The 21,602-nt window shown below is 40.4% G+C and overlaps 1 protein-coding gene across 1 annotated transcript in view; it reads right to left on the reverse strand.

Annotated features, from left to right (window-relative positions):
* npas3 (neuronal PAS domain protein 3) overlaps positions 1-21,602 on the reverse strand; it is a 383,046-nt gene that overhangs the window by 265,802 nt on the left and 95,642 nt on the right. The window contains exon 3 of the mRNA XM_085768276.1: positions 13,877-13,975. Within this exon, the coding sequence (XP_085624402.1) occupies positions 13,877-13,975 (99 nt within the window). The remainder of the gene's footprint in view (positions 1-13,876; positions 13,976-21,602) is intronic.

Raw genomic sequence — 21,602 nt, forward strand, 5'->3', positions numbered from 1 at the left:
ACTAAACATTGTTGATTCACATAAACACACACTTCCTCCGCACTGTTTAAACCCACTTGTGTGTGTCTGTGTGTTTGTGTGTGTGTGTGTGTGTTAAAATGCAAATTCAAGCACACACACATGAACTAATGGCAAGTGAAGGAGAGTGAACCCACACACACACACACACACACACACACACACACACACAGCAGCAGCCTCGTTGCTGTAAATGCTGGCGGCTGCTAAACCAACATTACACGGACCTGCTCAACTTAATTTGCCTTTGATCTTTTTTTTTTCTCCTTCTTCTTCTTCTTCTTCTTCAAAAACACCGAATTACAGATTCTCTCTCTCTCTTTTTCTCTCTTTTTCTCCTCGCTCTACTCTTTCTCCCTCTTTTTCCTCCCTCTCTCTCTCTCTCTCTCTCTGGACAGAGTAAATGTAATTAATAACATCAGAGCTCTGGCTGTAGGCTCTCTCTCTCTCTTTCTCTCTCTTTCTCTCTCTCCTTCTCTCTCTCTCTCCTTCTCTCTCAGATTTCACTTCTTTCCTTCATGTTTTTACAATATATTTACTCTAATTGAAAATCTACCATTCCTCGACAAACAGGCTGAATTATTAAAAAGATTTTTATCCTCTCACACACACACACACACACTTCTACACACACACTTCTACACACATACACACACACACACTTCTACACACATACACATACACACTTCTACACACACACACACTTGTACACACACAGGCCTTTAATGGAATGAAATAATAGCTTTCATGTGTTTGAAGTTACTTATTTTATTTTTAATGGTGATTTAAAACAGGCAGCAGCAGCAGCAGCGGTTTGTCTTTGAGAAGATATGAGTGTGTGTGTGAGTGTGTGTGTGTGTGTGTGTGTGTGTGTGCGCTTCGCCATGTTCTTATCAAAATACACAAGTTCATTTCTGCATTAAAGGGATAGTTTGCCATAACCCCTATAGTCATAGCAGTAGGTTCGTTACCTTTAATTGTCGGTGCAAGCTGTTTTTAGAACGGCGGAGCAGAGCCGTGAGCTGCTCAGAGCTACGCTACGGAGGCTCATTATGGGATTTCTTAATTGGTTTCCCTCCATCAAACTCATCAAATACACAATCCAACAACTCCACAACGCTCTGGTGGACAAGTTGTGACCTGCACATTCACCACGCTATGAGATAATAACACAACGTTACCAGACGGAGTTGTTTTAGAGGGAAATACAGAGACTGCTTGATGAAAAACTGTCCCTGAAGGCAACGTGCATCAGTGGTTTTGCATGAATTTCCCTCTAAAACAACTCTGTCTGGTAACGTTGTGTTATTATCTCATAGCGTGGTGAATGTGCAGCTCACAACTTGTTAGCTCGGCTCGTCACTTTTCCGATAGCGAGTCGCTGCATCGTCCAGTCTGTGGCTGAAGCTTATGGACGACCAGAGATGTCAAAGAAGACGTAGTAAACAATTTATGCATTGAGAAAAAGAGAACACTTATGTCAAACTAACGGTCAAACACCTGAGAAGGTTGAAGACAGAAGTCAAATTCTCGGACCAATCAGATCTATTCTAGATCCTGCAACACCGTCGTCTGTGAGTGAAGCTAACGTTGCTACAAACAGAACAACATGAGGCAGAGTTTTAAAAAAAAGACAAAATATAAAAAGTATATAAAAGTCAAAGTCTCTTAAAACGCTAAGCCGTTAGCCCCGGCCCGTCTGGTCACTTTTTCCGATACCGAGTCACTGACCAGAAGACAGAAGTCCTAATCTGAAGTTCTGCTATAAGCTGAGACACTACAGGTGAATAGGGTAAAAATTTTAACTAACAGATATCACCATGAAACTTCCCAAGTTTGTCACTGACATTAAGACAAATATTTTTTGTATCACAAGTTTTGTCAAATTCTATGTTTAAATATGTAAATTAGGCAATATCTAATGAAATAATGCGCTAATTTACATACATTTCCAGACCCGAAATCTGGACAATGGATAAAGCTACTTTCAAAATTCTTCTTTTTTTAGAGTCAGAAGTTTTCCCAGAGGAGGATTTTGGATATCTCTTTTTTATCACTCTGTAAATGAGAAAATACTGTCACCAGCCCTAAAAAAAAAATCTAATTTCTCCATGTTTTCAGTAATAAAATGTTGTATAAATGAGGCTGTGAATGATATATCAACAATCCCCTCTGTAAAAACCTTCAGAATATAGAAAGGGATCAAAGTGGAAGGTTTGGTGTCTGTAAGTGCTGCTGAAGTGGAGATTTCTAGGTCAGAGTCTGAAAGACAGAGTGTAAATCGTATTTTTACGATTGGTTGCAGATACGAAGGAAATGACCATTTTTGGAGCTACATCATTGTTCAGGAGAGAGAGAGCTTTACAATGATACCTGACATGACATGGCTCAGACAACAGCTTGTTAACTTTTGGTGAATTTAGGAGAAAACTACTGATGAAAGGAGACAAAATGAAGTAAAATAAAAACCTTAATGTGGATTTTCTACCATTTCTTTTGACTTTTCTGAAAGAACACATGTTAAGGAAGAAAAACAGCCCAAAATCTCAAAATGGATCAGTGCATGAAAAGACAGTGTTTTTGCCTGTTAGTGTCTCGCCTTACTACAAACAGAACAAAATTAAAAAGAGCAGAAATAAATTTTAAAAAGTGTGAAGTTTATGCTGGTTTTGGTTTTGGTTTTTTCTCCTGTCGGGTTCAATCTGAGCGCAGCCGCCGCCGCCGTGGCAACAACAACAACAAGGTGTCGACTCATTTGTAACGCAAACGAGAAAAGTGAACATGTTTAATGCAGAATCAGGTGAAACGTCTCTTCAGAGCAGCTTCACTTAGTTCAGTTTGGGGTTTTTCACCTGCAGCAGCAGAATTTAAAAACGAGACAAACAGTCCGTCAGGATGAGAAGTTAAAAACACACAAACAAACACACAAAAACACAAAAAAAAACTCACTGATGGTGTCGAGCCGCAGCAGCAGCAGCAGCAGCGTTCAACAACAACAACAGCCTGAGCAAAGCTGCGTTCAACATCCATTCTCCCTTCAAGCAGCAGAACAAGAATCAAAGTGATGGAAGTTAAAAAATAAATAAATAAAAAAAGTCCTGAGAGTCTGAATCCCTCAATAACAACAACACACAACTACACACAATAACACACACAACAACACAACAGGAAACTCCCTCCTCTCCTGTTAAAACCGTATGAAACTCATCTATAGGAGCCGTAATGGAGCCCAGCAGCAGCAGCAGCAGCACACTGCAAAATATATATAATATTTGTCTTATTTCTTGTCCAAATGTCTCATTTCTAGTCAAAACTAATCTCTTTCCACTTAAAATAAGACTCATCACCTAAAAATTTACTTGTTTTTAGATCATTTTCACTTGTTTCAAAAACATTTTTATTTGAAATAAGTAGAAAAATCTGCCAGTGGAAGCAAGTTTTTTGTGTTTGTAATAAGGAAGAAAAACTTGATCCACTGTCAGATTTTTCTACTTATTTCAAGTGAAAATCTGCTTGAAAGAAGTAAAAAAGTGCCTAAAAACAAGCTACTTTTAATATGATGTGTCTTATTTTAAGTAGAATGAGATTTGTTTTGACTAGAAATGAAATTTTTGACTAGAAATAAGACAAATATTCTTGCTAAGATATTTGAGTTTTTGCAGTGCAGCAGCAGCACTTCTCTGTATTTCATGTGCACGGCGACGTCTCTCCTTCTTCCTCAGGGTGGAGGTGCGTGTGTGTGTGTGTGTGTGTGTGTGTGTGTGTGTGTGTGTGTGTGTGTGTGTTGGGGGGGTTGGGGGGGGGGGCCTCGCCATAGTAACGAGCCCGGGATAAAACGCCGCGGGCAACAGCCAGCGAGCAGAGCAGCGCAGGCAGGTGAAGACATGAGGGTGAAAGTCAAATCTTTTCACTGTAAACAAAAAACCACGGGAATAAGGTAACAGTAAATATATGTTGTGTGAATAAGAGACGTGTGTGTGCGTGTGTGTCTGTGTGTGTGTGTGTGTGTGTGTGTGTGTGTGTGATCTGAGCGAGCACTTGTTTGCGGGCGCCACAGGTGGGTAACTGTCCAACGAGGTGAGGGATTCGCCCGTTATGAGGACGGATGGACGAGGAGGACGAGGAGGGAGTTGTTATCAGAGCGAAGCTGCAGTTTAAACGCCTGTCACACACACACACACACACACACACACACATATATATATAAATATAGAATAAAGATGTGTTTTCAGCAGGTTTGTGAATCGTCGTCCCTCAGGTGCATCATGTGTCAGAGACGAGTTAACGATGCTGCTGAGCTGAGGAGACGAGGGGTTTTTACACCTGTATGAAGGCTGATGTGGCGTTCACTGACAGGCTCGTCCCTCTGTGTGTAAATCTAAAGGAAAGAGGCCAAATGGAGAGTTTAAGAAGTCTTTATCTGGATCGTGTCTGGTGGTTTTGAGTCTCTCTGGTGCAGGAAATGCAACAGGAAAGATGTCGTCGTCGTCAGTGTCAGTCAAAAGGCTCGACTGGGACACATCTGCACTGAAAAAACTCAAAATCTTTCTAAGAATATTTGTCTCATTTCTTGTCAAAATGTCTCATTTCTAGTCAAAACTAATCTCTTTCCACTTGAACTTAAGACTCATCAGCTAAAAATGAACTTGTTTTAGATCATTTTCACTTGTTTCAAACACATTTTCACTTGAAATAAGTAGAAAAAGTTGCTCCACTATCAGATTATTTTAAGTGAAAATCTGCTTGAAAGAAGTAAAAAGTGTCTAAAAACAAGCTGCTTTTTAAGTGATGAGTCTTATTTTAAGTAGAATGAGATTTGTTTTGACTAGAAATGACATTTTGACTAGAAATAAAACAAATATTCTTGGTAAGATATTTGAGTTTTTGCAGTGTGGAGACGGTTTCATGTCACGTTCAAAGATGTTCGGACGAGAGATGTTATAGTCAAGCTGGATCAGAGGCGTCATGTCCTGTTTGATTCTACAGGAAAAACTGTAAACGATCTGAGCAGCTTTTCTCTTCTTCTGCCTTTGTTTTTTATTTTTATCCATCTTTATTAGATCACATCGGTATTTCCTGCAAAAACTCAAAATCTTACCAAGAATATTTGTCTTATTTCTCGTCAAAATGTCTCATTTCTAGTCCAAACTAATCTCTTTCCACTTAAAATAAGACTCATCACCTAAAAATTAACTTGTTTTTAGATCATTTTCACTTGTTTCAAATTAATTTTCACTTGAAATAAGTAGAAAAATCTGCCAGTGAAAGCAAGTTTTTTTTGTGCTTGTAATAAGAAAGAAAAACTTGCTCCACTATCAGATTTTTCTACTTATTTCAAGTAAAAAAGAAATGCTTGAAAGAAGTAAAAAGTGTCTCAAAACAAATATTATGTATAATGAGATTTGTTTTGACTAGAAATAAGACAAATATTCTTGGAAAGATTTTGAGTTTTTGCAGTATACGTAATTATTCCGTAACATTACTTACTAGTTATTAGTTTTATTATATAATTTTTTAATATATATATCCATCATTATGAATCCATCCTCTGTGGTCAGTGTTGGTTGTTTCTGTGCTGGTTCATGTTGTTAAATCTAAAAATTCTCTCTATGGGAAACTGCTTTTACATTATAGAAAAGAGAGGTTCAGAGGTGAAACGTTCCTACAACAGGATCTGATGATAAAAATACGACAGGAAAACCAGCGATGGAAAACGTGTGACGCAACTGAAATCTATCAATATTATAGATTTAAAACCATGTTCATCACCTCCCAGCTCAGCTCAGGTCTGTGTGTGAAATAACACAGAGACAAAATGAGGAAATTCCTGCAACAAGTGTCAGTATAGGTAGTACGGTACATTTTAATTATGACTTAGATATGGATTTTGATTCATCTTCTTTTTGCAACTGCAAATTCTGTCTAAAAAAATAATAAATAAGATACATTTTGCAGTTAAATTGTTCTTATTCTTACAAAATGAGACTAGGGCCAATTGTATTTATGATTTATATGATAACAGATCAATATTTGGTGTTTGGTGCATTGATTTTTACCCTAAACTGCTGATTTACAGTCTTGCATCAAACCAAACCCGTCTCTAAAGTCTTTATATTTTTTTAAAAAGAAGAAAAGAAACAATATGTGAGATCGGTGAATTTACATTTCTAATATCAAACCAAAACATAAAGTTTCCAGAACTAAACCTAACGACACACGCGACACGCGGTTATTTATCAAACACTGAGTCTGACTGAGCCAACATGGCGTCCAGAGGTCGAGCCGCATGCAGCGACGACGGTTTCTGAATGTCGAACGTTTCCTCATCGTTTGATTTTTCTTGAAGATAAAACAAAACAAAAAAAAAAAAAGAAAAAAGAAAAAAAAGTTTCAGGTGAAATTAACTAAAAACCGGTCGAGTTTGATTCGTTTCAAATAAACATCATCAAACGCTCTGACGGATGATTTCAGTGGCAATCAGACAGACGGGCTTAAGATCAATGCTCCTGGACTACAAACATCCCATCACGACTTCAAAAGACCCGAGCTACACACACACACACACACAGACACACACACACACACACACACACACACACACACACACCGTCTCTCTCTGTCTAAATCTATACAATTCATTATTAACATGTTTCCTGCCAGACAAAGACACAGGTAGACGATAAAATATAGAAAAAATAAAACAAAAAAAGACAAAAAATAAGAGAAAAGGTTAAATTATTGAATTCAGGCAGAGCTCTGTCTTGTCTTTTCCTTTCTTTTCTTTTCTTTTCAAAATAAAAAGACAGAGACAGAGAGAAGGAGAATTTATATTCTTTTTTGGAAAGAGGGAGGGAGTGGGAAGAAAAATGGAGGAGAAAGTAGGTTAGAAAAAGAAAAAGAAAAGGCAAGGTGAGAGAACGAGTGGCATCAAAGAGAGAAAGTTGAACAAAGTCAACGACACAACAGAGTCGACAGCGACATGGGAGAGAGGGAAGGAGGGAGGGAGAGAGAGAACAAAACTCAGCACACCTCCACCATCAAACCAGTATGAAGGTGAGTGTGACAGAGGAAGGAAGGAAGGAAAGAGGGAGGGATGGGAAAGAAAAGAAAAGAAGATATACAAAGGAAAGATGAGGAGAAAAAAAAGAAAGAGATGGAGGATTTTTAGAAAGAAAGTTGATGTGAGGAGGAATAAAAAAAAGAAGGAAGGACAAAGGACAGGTGGAAAGAAGAAAGGAAACATGGGATTAAAGAGAAAAGGATGGAAGACCCAACAGAAGGGAAAAAAAAGGGGGGGAAGAAGAGAAGATTAAAGATGAAAATGTAAAGATGGGGGGAAGAAAGAAAGAAAGAAAGAAAGAAAGAAAGAAAGAAAGAAAGAAAGAAAGAAAGAAAGAAAGAGGAGGAAAAAGGCAAGGATAGGGGGAGGAAGGGGAAAATAGAAGCAAGGGAGGGAAATGAAAGACAGAATAAATGGAATACCTGAAAAGAAAAGAAACGGAAGAGGGAAAAGAGAAAGAGAGAGAGAAAGGAACGAAGGAAGAGAGAAGGTTAAGAACAAGAGATAAACTGGATGTAAAGACGGTGGAGAGGAAAAGAAAGAAATGAGGAGAGAGAGAGAGAGAGAAAGGGAGGAACAGAGGGATGAAAACAAAGAAAAGGAGGATTTATGTGTTTTCAGACCTGTCATCTCTGAAGGACAGACCTGGACAGCTGCTTCACCTCCGTCCATCACTCCATCTCTCCATCCATCCCTCTCTCTCTCCATCATAAATTCACATACATGTTTACATCTCTTTATCATTCCTCTCCGACCTCCATCCTCCTGCTACCGGTCATCAACACTCAGGGAGCGTTCAAGTCAGGATCAAGTCAGGTTTGAGTTAGATTAAAGTTAGATTGGGGTCAGGTTAAAGTCAGGTTTGGTTAGATTTTAGTAAGGCTTAAGTAAGGTTCAAGTCAGGTTTAAATCAGGTTTGAGTTAGATTTGAGTAAGGTTTAAGTTACGTTCAAGTCAAGTCAAGTTTAAGTCAGGTTTGAGTTAGGTTCAAGTCAGGTTCAAGTCACATTTGAGTTAGATTTTAGTAAGGTTTAAGTTAGGTTCAAGTCAGGTTTGAGTTAGGTTTTAGTAAGGCTTAAGTTAGGTTCAATTCAAGTTTAAGTTTAAGTCAAGTTTGAGTTAGGTTAAAGTCAGGTTTAGGATAGATCTTAGTAAGGTTTAAGTTAGGTTTTAGTAAGGTTTGAGTTACGTTCAAGTCAAGTCAGGTTTAAGTCAGGTTTGAGTTAGGTTCAAGTCAGGTTTACGTCACGTTTGAGTTAGATTTTAGTAAGGTTTAAGTTAGGTTCAAGTCAGGTTTTAGTTACATTTTAGTAAGGTTTAAGTTATGAGGTTCGAGTCAAGTTTGAGTTAGATTTTAGTAAAGGTTTAAGTTAGGTTCAAGTCAGGGTTAAGTTACAAAAAAGGGAGATCCTCCACGCTTCAGCTTGACGAACTTTGTCAAGCAGGGTTAAGTTACGTTTGAGTTAGATTTTAGTAAAGGTTTAAGTTAGGTTCAAGTCAGGGTTAAGTTACGTTTGAGTTAGATTTTAGTAAAGGTTTAAGTTAGGTTCAAGTCAGATTTAAGTCACGTTTGAGTTGGATTTTAGTAAGGTTTAAGTTAGGTTCAAGTCAAGTCAGGTTTGAGTCAGGTTAAAGTCAGGTTTAAGTTAGATTTTACTGCCTGGCTCTGTCTGATTGGTGAAACGTCGCTGGTGGTTAGGTAGAGGTGGGTTTCAATTAAGGTTTACGTTCAGTTTTGTCTGAGTTAGGTGTGGTCTATTATATATTTTATATGTCACACGTCACATGACCTTGACTTTGACCTTTAGCCTCCTAAATGTAGCCAATCAGCTCATCCCAATGGATCCAGATCAAAGTTATTGATACATCATGTCTACGAGAGCAGGACAGGTGCAGGCCGTCACTCCAACAACACAACAAACTCGTCTGTTTCTATTCCACCAATTCGTCTCACACCAAACATTTACTCTCTCTCTCTCCGGTCTCACTTAGGTTCCACTTGAATACCAGCAGTGTGTGTGTGTGTGTGTGTGTGTGTGTGTGTCTGTGTGTGTGTGTTACAGAGAGTAAAAGTGAACAGAGCTGCAGTCGGCCGGCCGCCTCTCCCCGGTACATCTGTCTCTTTTAGTTTACAACCATTCTGCTTACATACACACAGACACACACACACACACACACACAGACACACACACACACACACACAGGTAATCCTGCTCGGCCATAGAAGTGCATGTAAATCCACAGAAACACACAGACACATAATTAAAGTAAACACACACATACTGTAATAGGAGCCCTAAGATGCGTATATAGGGTGACACACACACGCACACAGACACACACACACACAGGCACACACACACACACGCTGTGCTGTAAGCGGAGTGGACAGGTGGAGTGTGTATCGGGGGCCTCTGTGGCCCCCGGCTCCTCCACCATTTATCTCAATTTCACCGCAACATTAGAAACACACCGGGCCAAAGTAAGAGAGACGTGTACTGATGCACCGGGCGGACACACACACACACACACACACACACACACACTTAAGAGACAAAAAGCACAGCTCCCCTGCATTCAATTCACTTCAAATTCAAACGCCGGCCTCTGATTGGCTGAAAGGTGTCGTGTGTAGAACATCATGGAAACAGTGCTGTGTGTTAAAGGGATAGTTCAACATTTTGTCAAATTGGCCCATTGCCATAATAATCCCTATAGTCATAGCAGTAGGTTTGTTACCTTTAATTGTCGGTGCAAGCTGTTTTTAGAACGGCGGAGCAGAGCCGTGAGCTGCTCAGAGCTACGCTACGGAGGCTCATTATGGGATTTCTTGGTTTCCCTCATCAAATACACAATCCAACAACTCCACAACGCTCTGGTGGACAAGTTGTGAGCTGCACATTCACCACGCTATGAGATAATAACAGAACGTGACCAGACAGAGTTGTTTTAGAGGGAAATACAGAGACTGCTTGATGAAAAACTGCCCCTGAAGGCAACGCGCATCAGCGGTTTTGCATGAATTTCCCTCTAAAACAACTCTGTCTGGTAACGTTGTGTTATTATCTCATAGCGTGGTGAATGTGCAGGTCACAACTTGTCCACCAGAGCGTTTTGGAGTTGTTGGATTGTGTATTTGATGAGTTTGATGAGGGAAACCAAGAAATCCCATGAGCCTCCGTAGCGTAGCTCTGAGCAGCTCACGGCTCTGCTCCGCCGTTCTAAAAATAGCTTGCACCGACAATTAAAGGTAACGAACCTACTGCTATGACTATAGGGATTATGGTGATGGGACAATTTGCCAAAATATTGAACTATCCCTTTAAAGGTGGTATGAGCTCGTAAAAAAGGCAGAAATTATTCTTTAATTATGAATTGAATAATAATTAAATGTCATTAACGATCAGATCAGCAGCTCGGCGGCCATCTTTGTTTTTGGACACATCACATGACCTGAAGCTTTTAACTAGATCCGATAAACTACAAAACTACAAACTGTCGATCTCTAACGGGGTGTTCCCACCAAACGCGATGACGCTTCATCGCGCGTCGAGATTACATGTAAAGTCAATGCAAACACGCGATTAGTCGCGTCATCGCGCCGGCGATGCGATGGACGCGATAGCGCGGCGCGATGGACGCGTTGGCCGCGAAAAATCGCCTCCATCGCGTCGCCCGGCGCGATGACGCTTCATCGCTCGAGTTGAAATAATTGAACTTTTGCGGCGAATTCGCGTGAAGACGCGCCGCGACAGCCAATCAGCTTTGAGATCGTCACCGACGTGCTGACGTACGGACGTACTGGTGTTCCCTTGGCAGCTTAGTCAGAGCGAGTCTATTGACAATATTAGAAGTTTTCTGGTTTAGTTTAGTTTATTATTCAGATCCCCATTAGCTGCTGCAAAGCCACAGCTCTTCACTGTTGCTTTTCCGGTGCTGTTACAAACGTTTCTGATTTGGAGATTCGGACCTGAAAGCCCGTTATCACTGCTGTTTTCAACCAGCGGGCGCTGCGAGCCGGCCGCCCCGTCCCAAAGCACTCAACAGGCAGTCAGTCACACAGTAGTTCACGGAGCCGTCTCCTCCTCCTCCTCCTGCAGCCAGAGACCCACACCGCTGTTCCTCTCCCATCTACAGGGACAGGAACAGTGCAGCAATAGTGGTTATCTCTGCCAGAGAATGAAATAGTGGGAGAAATGTTGTTGTTTGGGCGGGCTCGTCGCGCGACGCGATGCCGCGACGAGGCGTTTTTTGCATATTGGACCAGCGTCAAAACTGGAGCGTCTAGCGCGACGCGATTTCATTTGACGCGCGATTCAATCGCGTTCATCGCGTTTGGTGGGAACACCCCGTAAGGCTGTGTGTGTGTGTGTGTGTGCGTGTGTGTGTGTGTGTGTGTCTTACATACAGACCTACATGGTGTTAAGCCTGTCAAATAATGAGCTATTAACTGCCGTCTCCTTTCAGCTCTCAGCCCGACTCCGACACAAATCCCTCCTTTATAATCCACCACACACACACACACACACACACACACACACACACACACTACAACATCTAGCCTCACTTCACTTCCTGGTGTCAAATCTCTTCCCTCTGTTCGCTGACAAAGACGTCTGAGGATGGGAAAGCAGCAGGGGGTATGTGTGTGTGTGTGTGTGTGTGTGTGTCGGGGTGTGTGTGTGTGTGTGTGTGGTGACGGATTGAAGAGGAATGATTCAACTTCGTAGCAGCGATTTACGAAAGCACACACACACACACACACACACACACACAGGATTTACATCATCACAACAAACCAGTGTAAATCTTCAGTTACATAATTATCATGCAATTACACTGAACTGCTCTTAAGGTGGACTGACCTGTTTATAATAACCAGCTTCACCTTCAAATGTTTTATTTTGCTAGATCGCTGGTTTGATTCCCTCCACCTTTACCAAGTGGAGTCGGCTTAAAGATTTCCACCTAAATACAACACTTATAGGGTTTAATTTCTCCTCAGCTCGCTTAACCCTCCTGTTGTCCTCCTGGGTGAAGGAAGGAAGGAAGGAAGGAAGGAAGGAAGGAAGGAAGGAAGGAAGGAAGGAAGGAAGGAAGGAAGGAAGGGAAAAAGGATTGTGAAAAGAAGGAAGGGGAAAAGGAAGGAAAGAAACATGGAGGGAGGGAACAGACTGGGTCCATTGGGTCAAAAAGAAAGGAAGGAAGGAAGGAAGGGAGGGGAAAAGGATTGTGAAAAGAAGGAAGGGGAAAAGGAAGGAAAGAAAGATGGAGGGAGGGAACAGATTCGTTGAAGGAAGGAAGAAGGGAGGAAAGAAGGAAGGGAAAAAGGAAGGAAAGAAAGATGGAGGTATAGGGAACAGATTGGATGAATTGGATCAAAAGAGGAGGGAAGAAGAAGTAAGGATGAAGGGAAGGAAGGAAGGAATGGAGGAAAGAAAGGAAAATGATTGTGGAAAGAAGGAAGGGAGAAAGGAAGGAAAGAAGGAAGGATGGAGGAAGGAAACAGATTGGGTCAATTTGACCCAGAAGGACAACAGGACGGTTAAGGTTTCTGTTTCAAATAATCTCTTAAACATATTTCCTTAGCTAGTTAATAACTGACAGAAGCTTTTACAGTTGTTTCCATGGAAACTGTTGATGAGCCGGTGATTTCTTGGAGGTTAACATCACTCTCGTTGTCTGTGCTCGGCAGACGGGTTTTTTTTTTTAAGGAAACATCTGGACTGGACCTGTCGGAGGAGCGGGACCAGGTCCAACTAAGAGACCAGAGCTGGTTCAAAGTTAAGGGGAAAACCTGAAACCCTTGTATAGGCTACTACAACCATTTTAAATCTAAGGGAAAGTTAAGTCAGGCTTTAAGGGAAATCTTAACTTGAACTGTTTTGTGTAACTTTAGCTAGCTACCTTTGAACTTTAATCCATCTAGCCTAGGCCTACATAATGACGACACCAACAATTGACATGACTTCCCTCTCTATCCCACTGACAGATAGGCTATGCTAAGCTAAAATAAGCTAAATTAAGCTATGAAAAGCTAGTAAAAGTTAAGCTGAGATAAATAAGCTATCATAAGCTATGCTAAAATGAGCTAAAAAAAAAAAAAAGTAAGCCAAGTTAAGATATAATAGGCTAGGACAAGTTAGGATTAGCTTGGCTAAATTAAGCTATAATAAATTAGGATAATTAGATAAACTCGGCTAAATTAAGCTATGATAAGCTAGGCTAAAATGAGCTAAGAAAAAGTAGGCTAAGTTAAGATATAATAAGCTTGGCTATAAGCTAAAGTAAGATAGGCTAAGTTAGCCTATAGGATAATTTAAGTTATGGTAAACTAGGCTAAGTTAAGCAATAATAAGCTAGGCTAAACTGAGCTGAGAAAAACTAAGTTTTTTATGAAGATTAAGTTAAGATGTAATAGGCCTAAGCTTCGCTAAGTCAAGCTAAAATAAAAATAGGGTAAGTTAAGATATAATATGATAGGATAAGTTAAGCTATGATAAACCAGTATAAGTTAAACTATGATAAGCTATGCTAAGTTAAGCTATGATAAACTAGGCTAAATTAAACCAGGCTAAGTTAAGCAAACCCTAGGCTAAGTTTATAGCTGTCAATATCACTTTATAAAGAGAATTAAGAAAACTTAGTTAGGACTTTAGATGAGTAAAAACAAACACAAGGTCTTCACACTGCTCTTGTCCAACAAAACACACACACACACACACTACCACTACTACTACTACTACTAAAACTACTACTACTACTACTGCTGCTCCCAGGAGCGCAGACAAACGTTACCATGGCGAGGAGGTATGCTGCTGGCCGGCCAGGTGAAGGGTCTTGGGCCGGGCGGCGGAGCAGCTGCCTGCATTAGCCGGCCGCTCCCAGTAGGGGTCACTGTGAAACACACACAAGAGAAAACGTGAAACGACAACTCAACAAGAGACCACGAGCAGGAGGAGAGGAGAAGGAGGAGGAGGAGGAGGAGGAGGAGGAGGAGGAGGAAGAGGAGGAAGAGGAGGAAGAGGGGAAACATGGAGACAAGAGCAACTGTTTAAAAAACATAAAACAAACCAATGCTAAATATATATTCAGAGGAAAAGGAGTTAATACAACAATCAGTGATGGACAGTTGGGCATCTTCAGCTCAGTGGACAAACAAAACAAAACAAAAAGTGCCTTTTCTTTATCATGTCACCTCGATATTGTTCAAGCTCACAGAACTTTATTTAAAAGTCTCAAAAACACCTTGATTCATCCCCCCAGGTTTCATTTTTTCACTTGCTGTGATGTCAAACACTGAAAACCTTCATCCGTCTGGTGTGACGGGACGTAGAGGCTAAACATTCCCCCTGAAGCAACAGAAGAAAAAATTAATAACGAGCAACAAATTCCAGAGGTTTGAATCCGGAGACACTGACGTCTCCATGACAGCAGGACAAACAGGAAGTAGAATAAAAATAACCTACTGAAACTGTTTTGTAAACACACATGAAGAGTTTTATCTGAATCTGAGTGGATGAAGCTTTGATTAAAAACTGGAATGAGAAGTTTTAACAGGAGGTAGAACTGTGTCTTAAAGAGTCCTGGAGAAAAATGAACATTTCTTAAATTCCCAATATCAATACACTGCAAAAACTCAAAATCTTTCCAAGAATATTTGTCATATTTCCTGTCAAAATGTCTCATTTCTAGTCAAAACTAATCCCTTTCCATTTAAAATAAGACTCATCACCTAAAAATCAACTTGTTTTTAGATCATTTTCACTTCTTTCAAACTAATTTTCACTTGAAATAAGTAGAAAAATCTGCCAGTGAAAGCAAGTTTTTGTGCTGGTAATAAGGAAGAAAAACTTGCTCCACCGTCAGATTATTTTAAGTGAAAATATGCTTCAAAAAAGTAAAAAGTGTCTAAAAACAAGATACTTTATTTTGAGTAGAATGAGTTTGTTTTGACTAGAAATGACATTTTGACTAAAAATAAGACAAATATTCTTGGTAAGATATTTGATTTTTTTTGCAGTGTATTGATATTGGTTTGTTTTAGTGATGTCATTGGTGGCACCCAGTGGGAGGGGCCTATGTATAATACTAATAGATTACATGTAGCCTGTATATAGTGCAGCTTGGAGGAGGAAAAGCTGTGTTTTGAGGGTTGAATGAGTCGTGGAGCTTTGATTTCTGTGCGTTTCTATCGTCCTGCTTCATGAATCAAAGTTTTAATTATCAGTCGAAGCTTCTGTCCTGTCGACCGGTTAAAGTGTTAAAGTGCAGTTTGTAGACGAACCTACACAGATAAACACAGCCCACAGGTTTTTTTTACTGCTGCTGCTTGCTGCTGCTGTTTTTGAAGAGCTAAACGCCAACTGGGACTCAACAGGAGCCGAAGTGACACTGAGGTCTGACTGAGAGTCTCCCCTAAAAAACAAAGTTAAGGGGAAAACCTGAAACCCTTAAGTATAGGCTACTACAACCATTTTAAATCTAAGGTAAAGTTAACTCAGGCTTTAAGGGAAATATTAACTTGAACTGTTTTGTGTAACTTTAGCTACCTTTAGCTGAACTTTAATCCATCTACATGTCCTAATGACGACACCAACAACTGACATGACTTTCCTCTCTCTCCCACTGACAGATAAGCTAAGATAAACTTAGAAGCTAGGCTAAATTAAGCTAAAATAAGGCTAAGTTAAGTTATAATAAGATGAGAAGATAGGCAGTCAAGATAGGATAAGATAGGCTATATTGAGCTAAGAAAAGGTAGGCTAAGTTAAGATATAATAAGCTTGGCTAAGTTAAGCTAAAATAACATAGGCTAAGTTAAGTTAAGATAGGATAAGTTAGGCTATGAATAGATAGACCAAGTTAAGCTAGGATAAGACAGGCTAAATTGAGCTAAGAAAAAGTAGGCTAAATTGATATAATAAGCTTGGCTAAATGAAGCTATAATAAGATAGGATAACTTAAGATATGATAAACCATAAGTTAAGCTACGATAAGCTATGCTAAGTCAAGCTATGATAAACTAGGCTAAATTAAGCTCTTGTCGACCGGTTAGAGTGTTAAAGTGCAGTTTGTAGACGAAGCCACACAGATAAACACAGCCCACTGTTTTTTTTGTTTTTTTTTTACTGCTGCTGCTGTTTGTTATTTTGTTTTTTTGAAGAGCTAAACGCCGACTGGGACTCGACAGGAGCCGAAGTGACACAGAGTCAAATACAAAAACACAAAGCAGCCCCCAAAGTGACTGTCTGTCTGTGCACACACAGTGAATTATTTGAATTTTACACACCCACCAAAGACAGGCTGTCAAAACCCATGCCGGAATGGATTTTTCATACGAAGAGAGAGGAGGGAGAAAAAAAAAGAGAGAGAGAAAGAAATAGGAGGCGGAAAGAAGGCGAGACACACCGGGAGAGACGTGGGGGAGGAGAGGAGAGGGGGAGAGGGGGGAGGCAGTGAAGCGGCGCTGGCTTGCAGGAGAACATTAGCTGCACTGTGTAGCGCACCATAAAACCACTGACATTGTCGGTCTTGCTTTGTGGACGAGTATTATTGTAAAACACAGTTTTCTGAGGCGAGCCGCCCGCTATTGTTCTTGTCAGGAGGAGGAAGGGGGGAGGAGGAGGAGGGGGGAGTAAAGGGGGGAGGTGAAGCCAGGGCAGAGACAGAGAGACACAGAGAGAGTTGGTTTTCAAATTAAAGCGGCGAGATGTAAGTCTGAGAGATTGTATTACTTTTAGATTTGATCTGTTGATGCATGACTGGGAAACATATCGAGGAGGAGGAGGAGGAGGAGGAGGAAGAAACAATACCAGATAAAGAGAGTGCAGAAGAAAAAGAAGAGGATGAAGATGAAGAGCAGGTTTGTTTTGTCTCCGTGTGCACTTCACTGATTGTAGGACGTCAGCTCACGTCGGTCGCACAAACAAGTGGATTATTAGAGTTTTTTACTGAGAGGACGAAGACGAGAGACAGAGAGAGAGACGTCAAACAGGACGAGGAAGGAACTGGTTTCTACTGCACACAGAGAAAACACATACTATACTGTTTACTGTTGTTATATTATTACTATTGTTCACTGCTTTTCACACTTCCTGTTTAGAAGACGGGGGAGAGAGAGAGAGAGCAGGTGACACATCACACCTGAGCCGCTCATATTGATAACAATCAATCAATCAATCAAATTTCATTTATAGCAAATAATTGCTGTTCAAAGTGCTTTACATTTTGATAAGAAGTGAAACAAGAAAAATGACATGGAGACTAATGCGCGAAGATTAAAAACAATAAAATAAAATAATAAAGATTGATTAAATTAGAATAAAATGCAGGTTAGAGATATAGAACAAAATATAAAAACACTCAAAAGAAAGATAACAATAAGAGAGAAGAAAGTAATAAAATAGAAGACTGTAAAACTGTAGAATAGAATAAAAATATGAAGAGTTCTTCTAATAAACCGTCTTTGTCCATAATTCTGCTCGTTTGCTGCTGATCCATTGACACCAGCATGAACAATATAACTTTATATAACCTTGTTTTGTCTGACTGGTTTGTCTATTTACTGTTCTGTTGTTGTGTATGTTGTTATATGTAGGATCCCCTCACAAACGAGACAGCATATCTCACTAAGGAGTTCCTCCTAATAAGGAATTCCCTACAAGAGTTTCATGTTGTAGTGACGTGACTGGTGGAATCCAGTGGGACGAGGAACAAGTTACAGGTTGTAGGTACAGGCTGTTTAATTTAGGTAAAAATGGAGCAGAGTAAAAACTGTACAGAAAAGAAAATTGAATTTGATTCCACTGTGGGTCTTAAAATTTGTGTAATAACTCATCTACCAGACGATGGAGCCCAAACTTTGTGCAAAATTCTATTTTCGAGTAAATCCAGGATGAAAGTGGGGTATTTTTTTTCCGCATTGGATAATACAGGCGCACGGATTATACGTCACACTGCTCACGATTCATCAGCCACTGATATTGGATCTGTCATCCGTCAATCAAACGTCTGAGACACACACACACACGGAGCTCGGTTTCGCCCCAGACATTGAATATCTCGCCTCTTGCTCGATAACAACCAATCAAATTCGTTTTCCTTACTCGGGTAAACTCGTGCTGCAACTCGTGGAAACTCGTAGAAGGAAGCGCAACAAACAGGACAAACGGCCATTTCCCCTTCAACACCTTTAAAGCAGAAGTAAGCGATATTTTTGTGTTAATATAAGTCTTAAATAGTTCTATCTTCCGACAGCAATCACTTACATAGAGTGTTTGGACCGAAACACGGGTCTCTCAGTCCCTCTGCTCTGCTCTGAGCCGAGGAGAAAACTTTTCTTGTATCCTACAAGTTTTATCCAATGAGGAGAGAGAACGGCATAAAGGGGCAGTCCTCTCTGTGTGTGCAGCCAAGGGATGCGCCTGAATGTGGTGATGTAGGGACGAGGGCCAATAGATCCATGACGAGGGCGGGGACTGCTAACTCCATCTGCTGACAAGAAGTTATGGTGCGTTCAAGGCAACCCGTAACTCGTGTTTTTCCGACCTGTGAAGTCGTACCAGTTCGATCTGGTACGAGTTCACGGGTCGGAAGTTACGAGTGGCCGTTATAGTGACTTTCACAGGTAAAACAGGTCGGAGAAACACGAGTGGGTTGCCTGGAACGCTACAAAGTCATAAGTTGTGACTTGAAGCTGTAATTTACGGTTTCAAAAGCCTGCCTGGAACGCAGCATTAGCCAAAACGACCGGATCGCTTACTTCTGCTTTAAGGTAAACATCCTGCATAGTTCCTCTTTAAATGCTGCATTCAAGACAACTCGCAACTCACAACTCAAAAACAACCTGTGAGTTTTGAAAAATGAATCAAACGGTGTCAAACTAGGAAACACAGAAAGGTCGGTATCATGTCGTTGTTTACAGTCAGAATGAAACTGTAACAAAACCTATTTGTGGATGTTTTTTTCACTCGTCTTCATCTGCTGCTTCCACAATAAACACAAGCTGCTGCTGCGTTGATTCTTCCTGTTCAGGAATGAGACAGCCAGACACGTTTTCTCTCCTCCGAGTTTCAGTAATAAACCTGGAGCTGGGAACGCTGTGATGTCGGAAACCGGAGTTCCCACTTTTATATATAATATAATATACAATAGTAGAGGAAGTCTGATCCAACTCTAGTTAAACTTTGTAAATTCACATTTTATCAGATTGTTGCTACAAACGTTTTATTATAACAATAATAAAACACACCAACTTCTTTATCCAATCACGTCACTTCTCTCTCTCCGTCAGCTTCCCTCCGTCCTCTTCTTCTCTCTTATTGCTTCTTTTTATTTCATTTCCTCCTCCTCCTCCTCCTCCACTCATCTGTCATCCTCTCTTCGTCCATCCCTCACTCCTCTTTCTCCTTTACTCCTTCTTCTCATCTTACTCCCCCTCTCTCTTTCTCCCTCACATCCATGAATCATCTCTCTCTTTACTCCGTCTCACCTTTGTCGTCTTCTCCTTCCCTCTCTTTCCTCGTTTTCCTTTACTCTACACTTTAATCCCTCTTTAACTCCATCACTTTTCTTACACCTTCCTTCCATTCTCTACCTCTCCTCCTCTTTCTTCTCTTATCTCCCTTCCATCTCTCTTTTTTCTTCCCTTGTCTGTCATAAGTCTTAAGTCCTTCTCTCTTCTCTCTCTTTGTCTTTCCCTCTGTCATCCATCCATCCATCCATCCCTCCATCCTCACTCTCTTTTTCAGCAGTCTGTGTCCATTAGTTCCAGATTGATGCCTTCAGGTGTCATTTTGGAAAGTGGACAAATAACTGCACTGCATCAAACACACACACAGAGAAAATCAACTACTATACACACACATTACAACTGTAGGCACACACACACACACACACACACACTGACAATGCAACCACACACACACACACACACACACAGAGACACACACACTTGCATAATCACTCATGCACACTCTGGCTCACAAACAGAAATTCAATAACCTGAGAATAAACAGTCGCTGGCTCGTGCACGACGACAACACACAGACACACACACAAAGACAGACTCATGGGTAAATGCACGCTGAGATCCACATAAGCAAGTAAACAAACACACACACACACACACACACAGACACACACACACACACACTCCATCAGGCCCAAATGGCGGTGGTGGGAGGCAGTACAATGGGTATTGCCGGGCGCCGGCAGAGCTAAATTGCAGACAGCGAAGGGGAGATCTGGGCCATTTTTCAAGGCCGACTATATATTACAAATTGGCTACCAGGGCATTGTCTGAGAATACACACACACACACACACACAAACAGACACACACACACACTGTTGTACACACACAAACGCACACACAAAGTGAAAAACTAATCCTGGCTTGTCCTATTGTGGCCCACAGAGCCGCAGAAATCTGCCCTTTTCCCTCTTTTTCCACAATTTCCCCGGAATAAACCATGTGATTGAAAATGTGTCAGTTTAGCGGTAGCAGCGGCACCACACACACACACACACACACACACACACACACACAACACACACACACACGGACGCAAACAAGCACAAGCAACACACACTCCTGTTTGTTTTTACCCCTGTTTGCTCGCTGTAACCCCCCCGTTTGTTCTGAGTATGTTCCGACACTTCCAGGGCAGCGTCACGCACACACACACACACACACACACATGCAGTGGTGTAGTGGGGATTTTTTTTACTGGGTGGACGCCATTGAATTACAAAATATGTGACGTCATTGAAAAACCGTTAAGTGTCACTGAACAAGACTGTAATGTTTAATTGTTATCTAGCCTAATGGCACTGTCACAATCAGACTCTCAGGTTATTGAATTTCTGTTTGAAAGAAAGCAAGAAAGAAAGAAAGAAAGAAAGAAAAACAGAAAAAAGAAAGAAAAACAGAAAGAAAGAAAGAAAGAAAGAAAGAAAGAAAGAAAGAAAGAATGAAAGAAAGGGCAGAAAGAAAGAAAGAAAGAAAAACAAAAAGAATGAAAGAAAAAAAGGCCAGAAGGAAAGAAAGAAAGAAAGAAAGAAAGAAAGAAAGAAAGAAAGAAAGAAAGAAAGAAAGGGCAGAAGGAAAGAAAGAAAGAAAAGAAAGAAAGAAAGAAAGAAAGAAAGAAAGAAAGAAAGAAAGAAAGAAAGAAAGAAAGAAGAGAGGGCAGAAGGAAAAAAAAAAAAGAAAAACAGAAAGAAAGAAAAACAGAAAGAAAAAGAAAGAAAGAAAGAAAGAAAGAAAAACAAAGAAAGAAAGAAAAACAGAAAGAACGAAAGAAAGAAAGAAAGAAAGAAAGAAAGAAAGAAAGAAAGAAAAACAAAAAGAATGAAAGAAAAAAAGGCCAGAAGGAAAGAAAGAAAGAAAGAAAGAAAGAAAGAAAGAAAGAAAGAAAGAAAGAAAGAAAGAAAGAAAGAAAGAAAGAAAGAAAGAAAGGGCAGAAGGAAAGGAAGAAAGAAAGAAAGAAAGAAAGAAAGAAGAAAGGGCAGAAGGAAAAAAA

Source organism: Trachurus japonicus, chromosome 22 (genome assembly GCF_045865225.1).
Source record: "Trachurus japonicus isolate A0001 chromosome 22, Traja_1.0".
Lineage (NCBI taxonomy): Eukaryota > Metazoa > Chordata > Actinopteri > Carangiformes > Carangidae > Trachurus > Trachurus japonicus.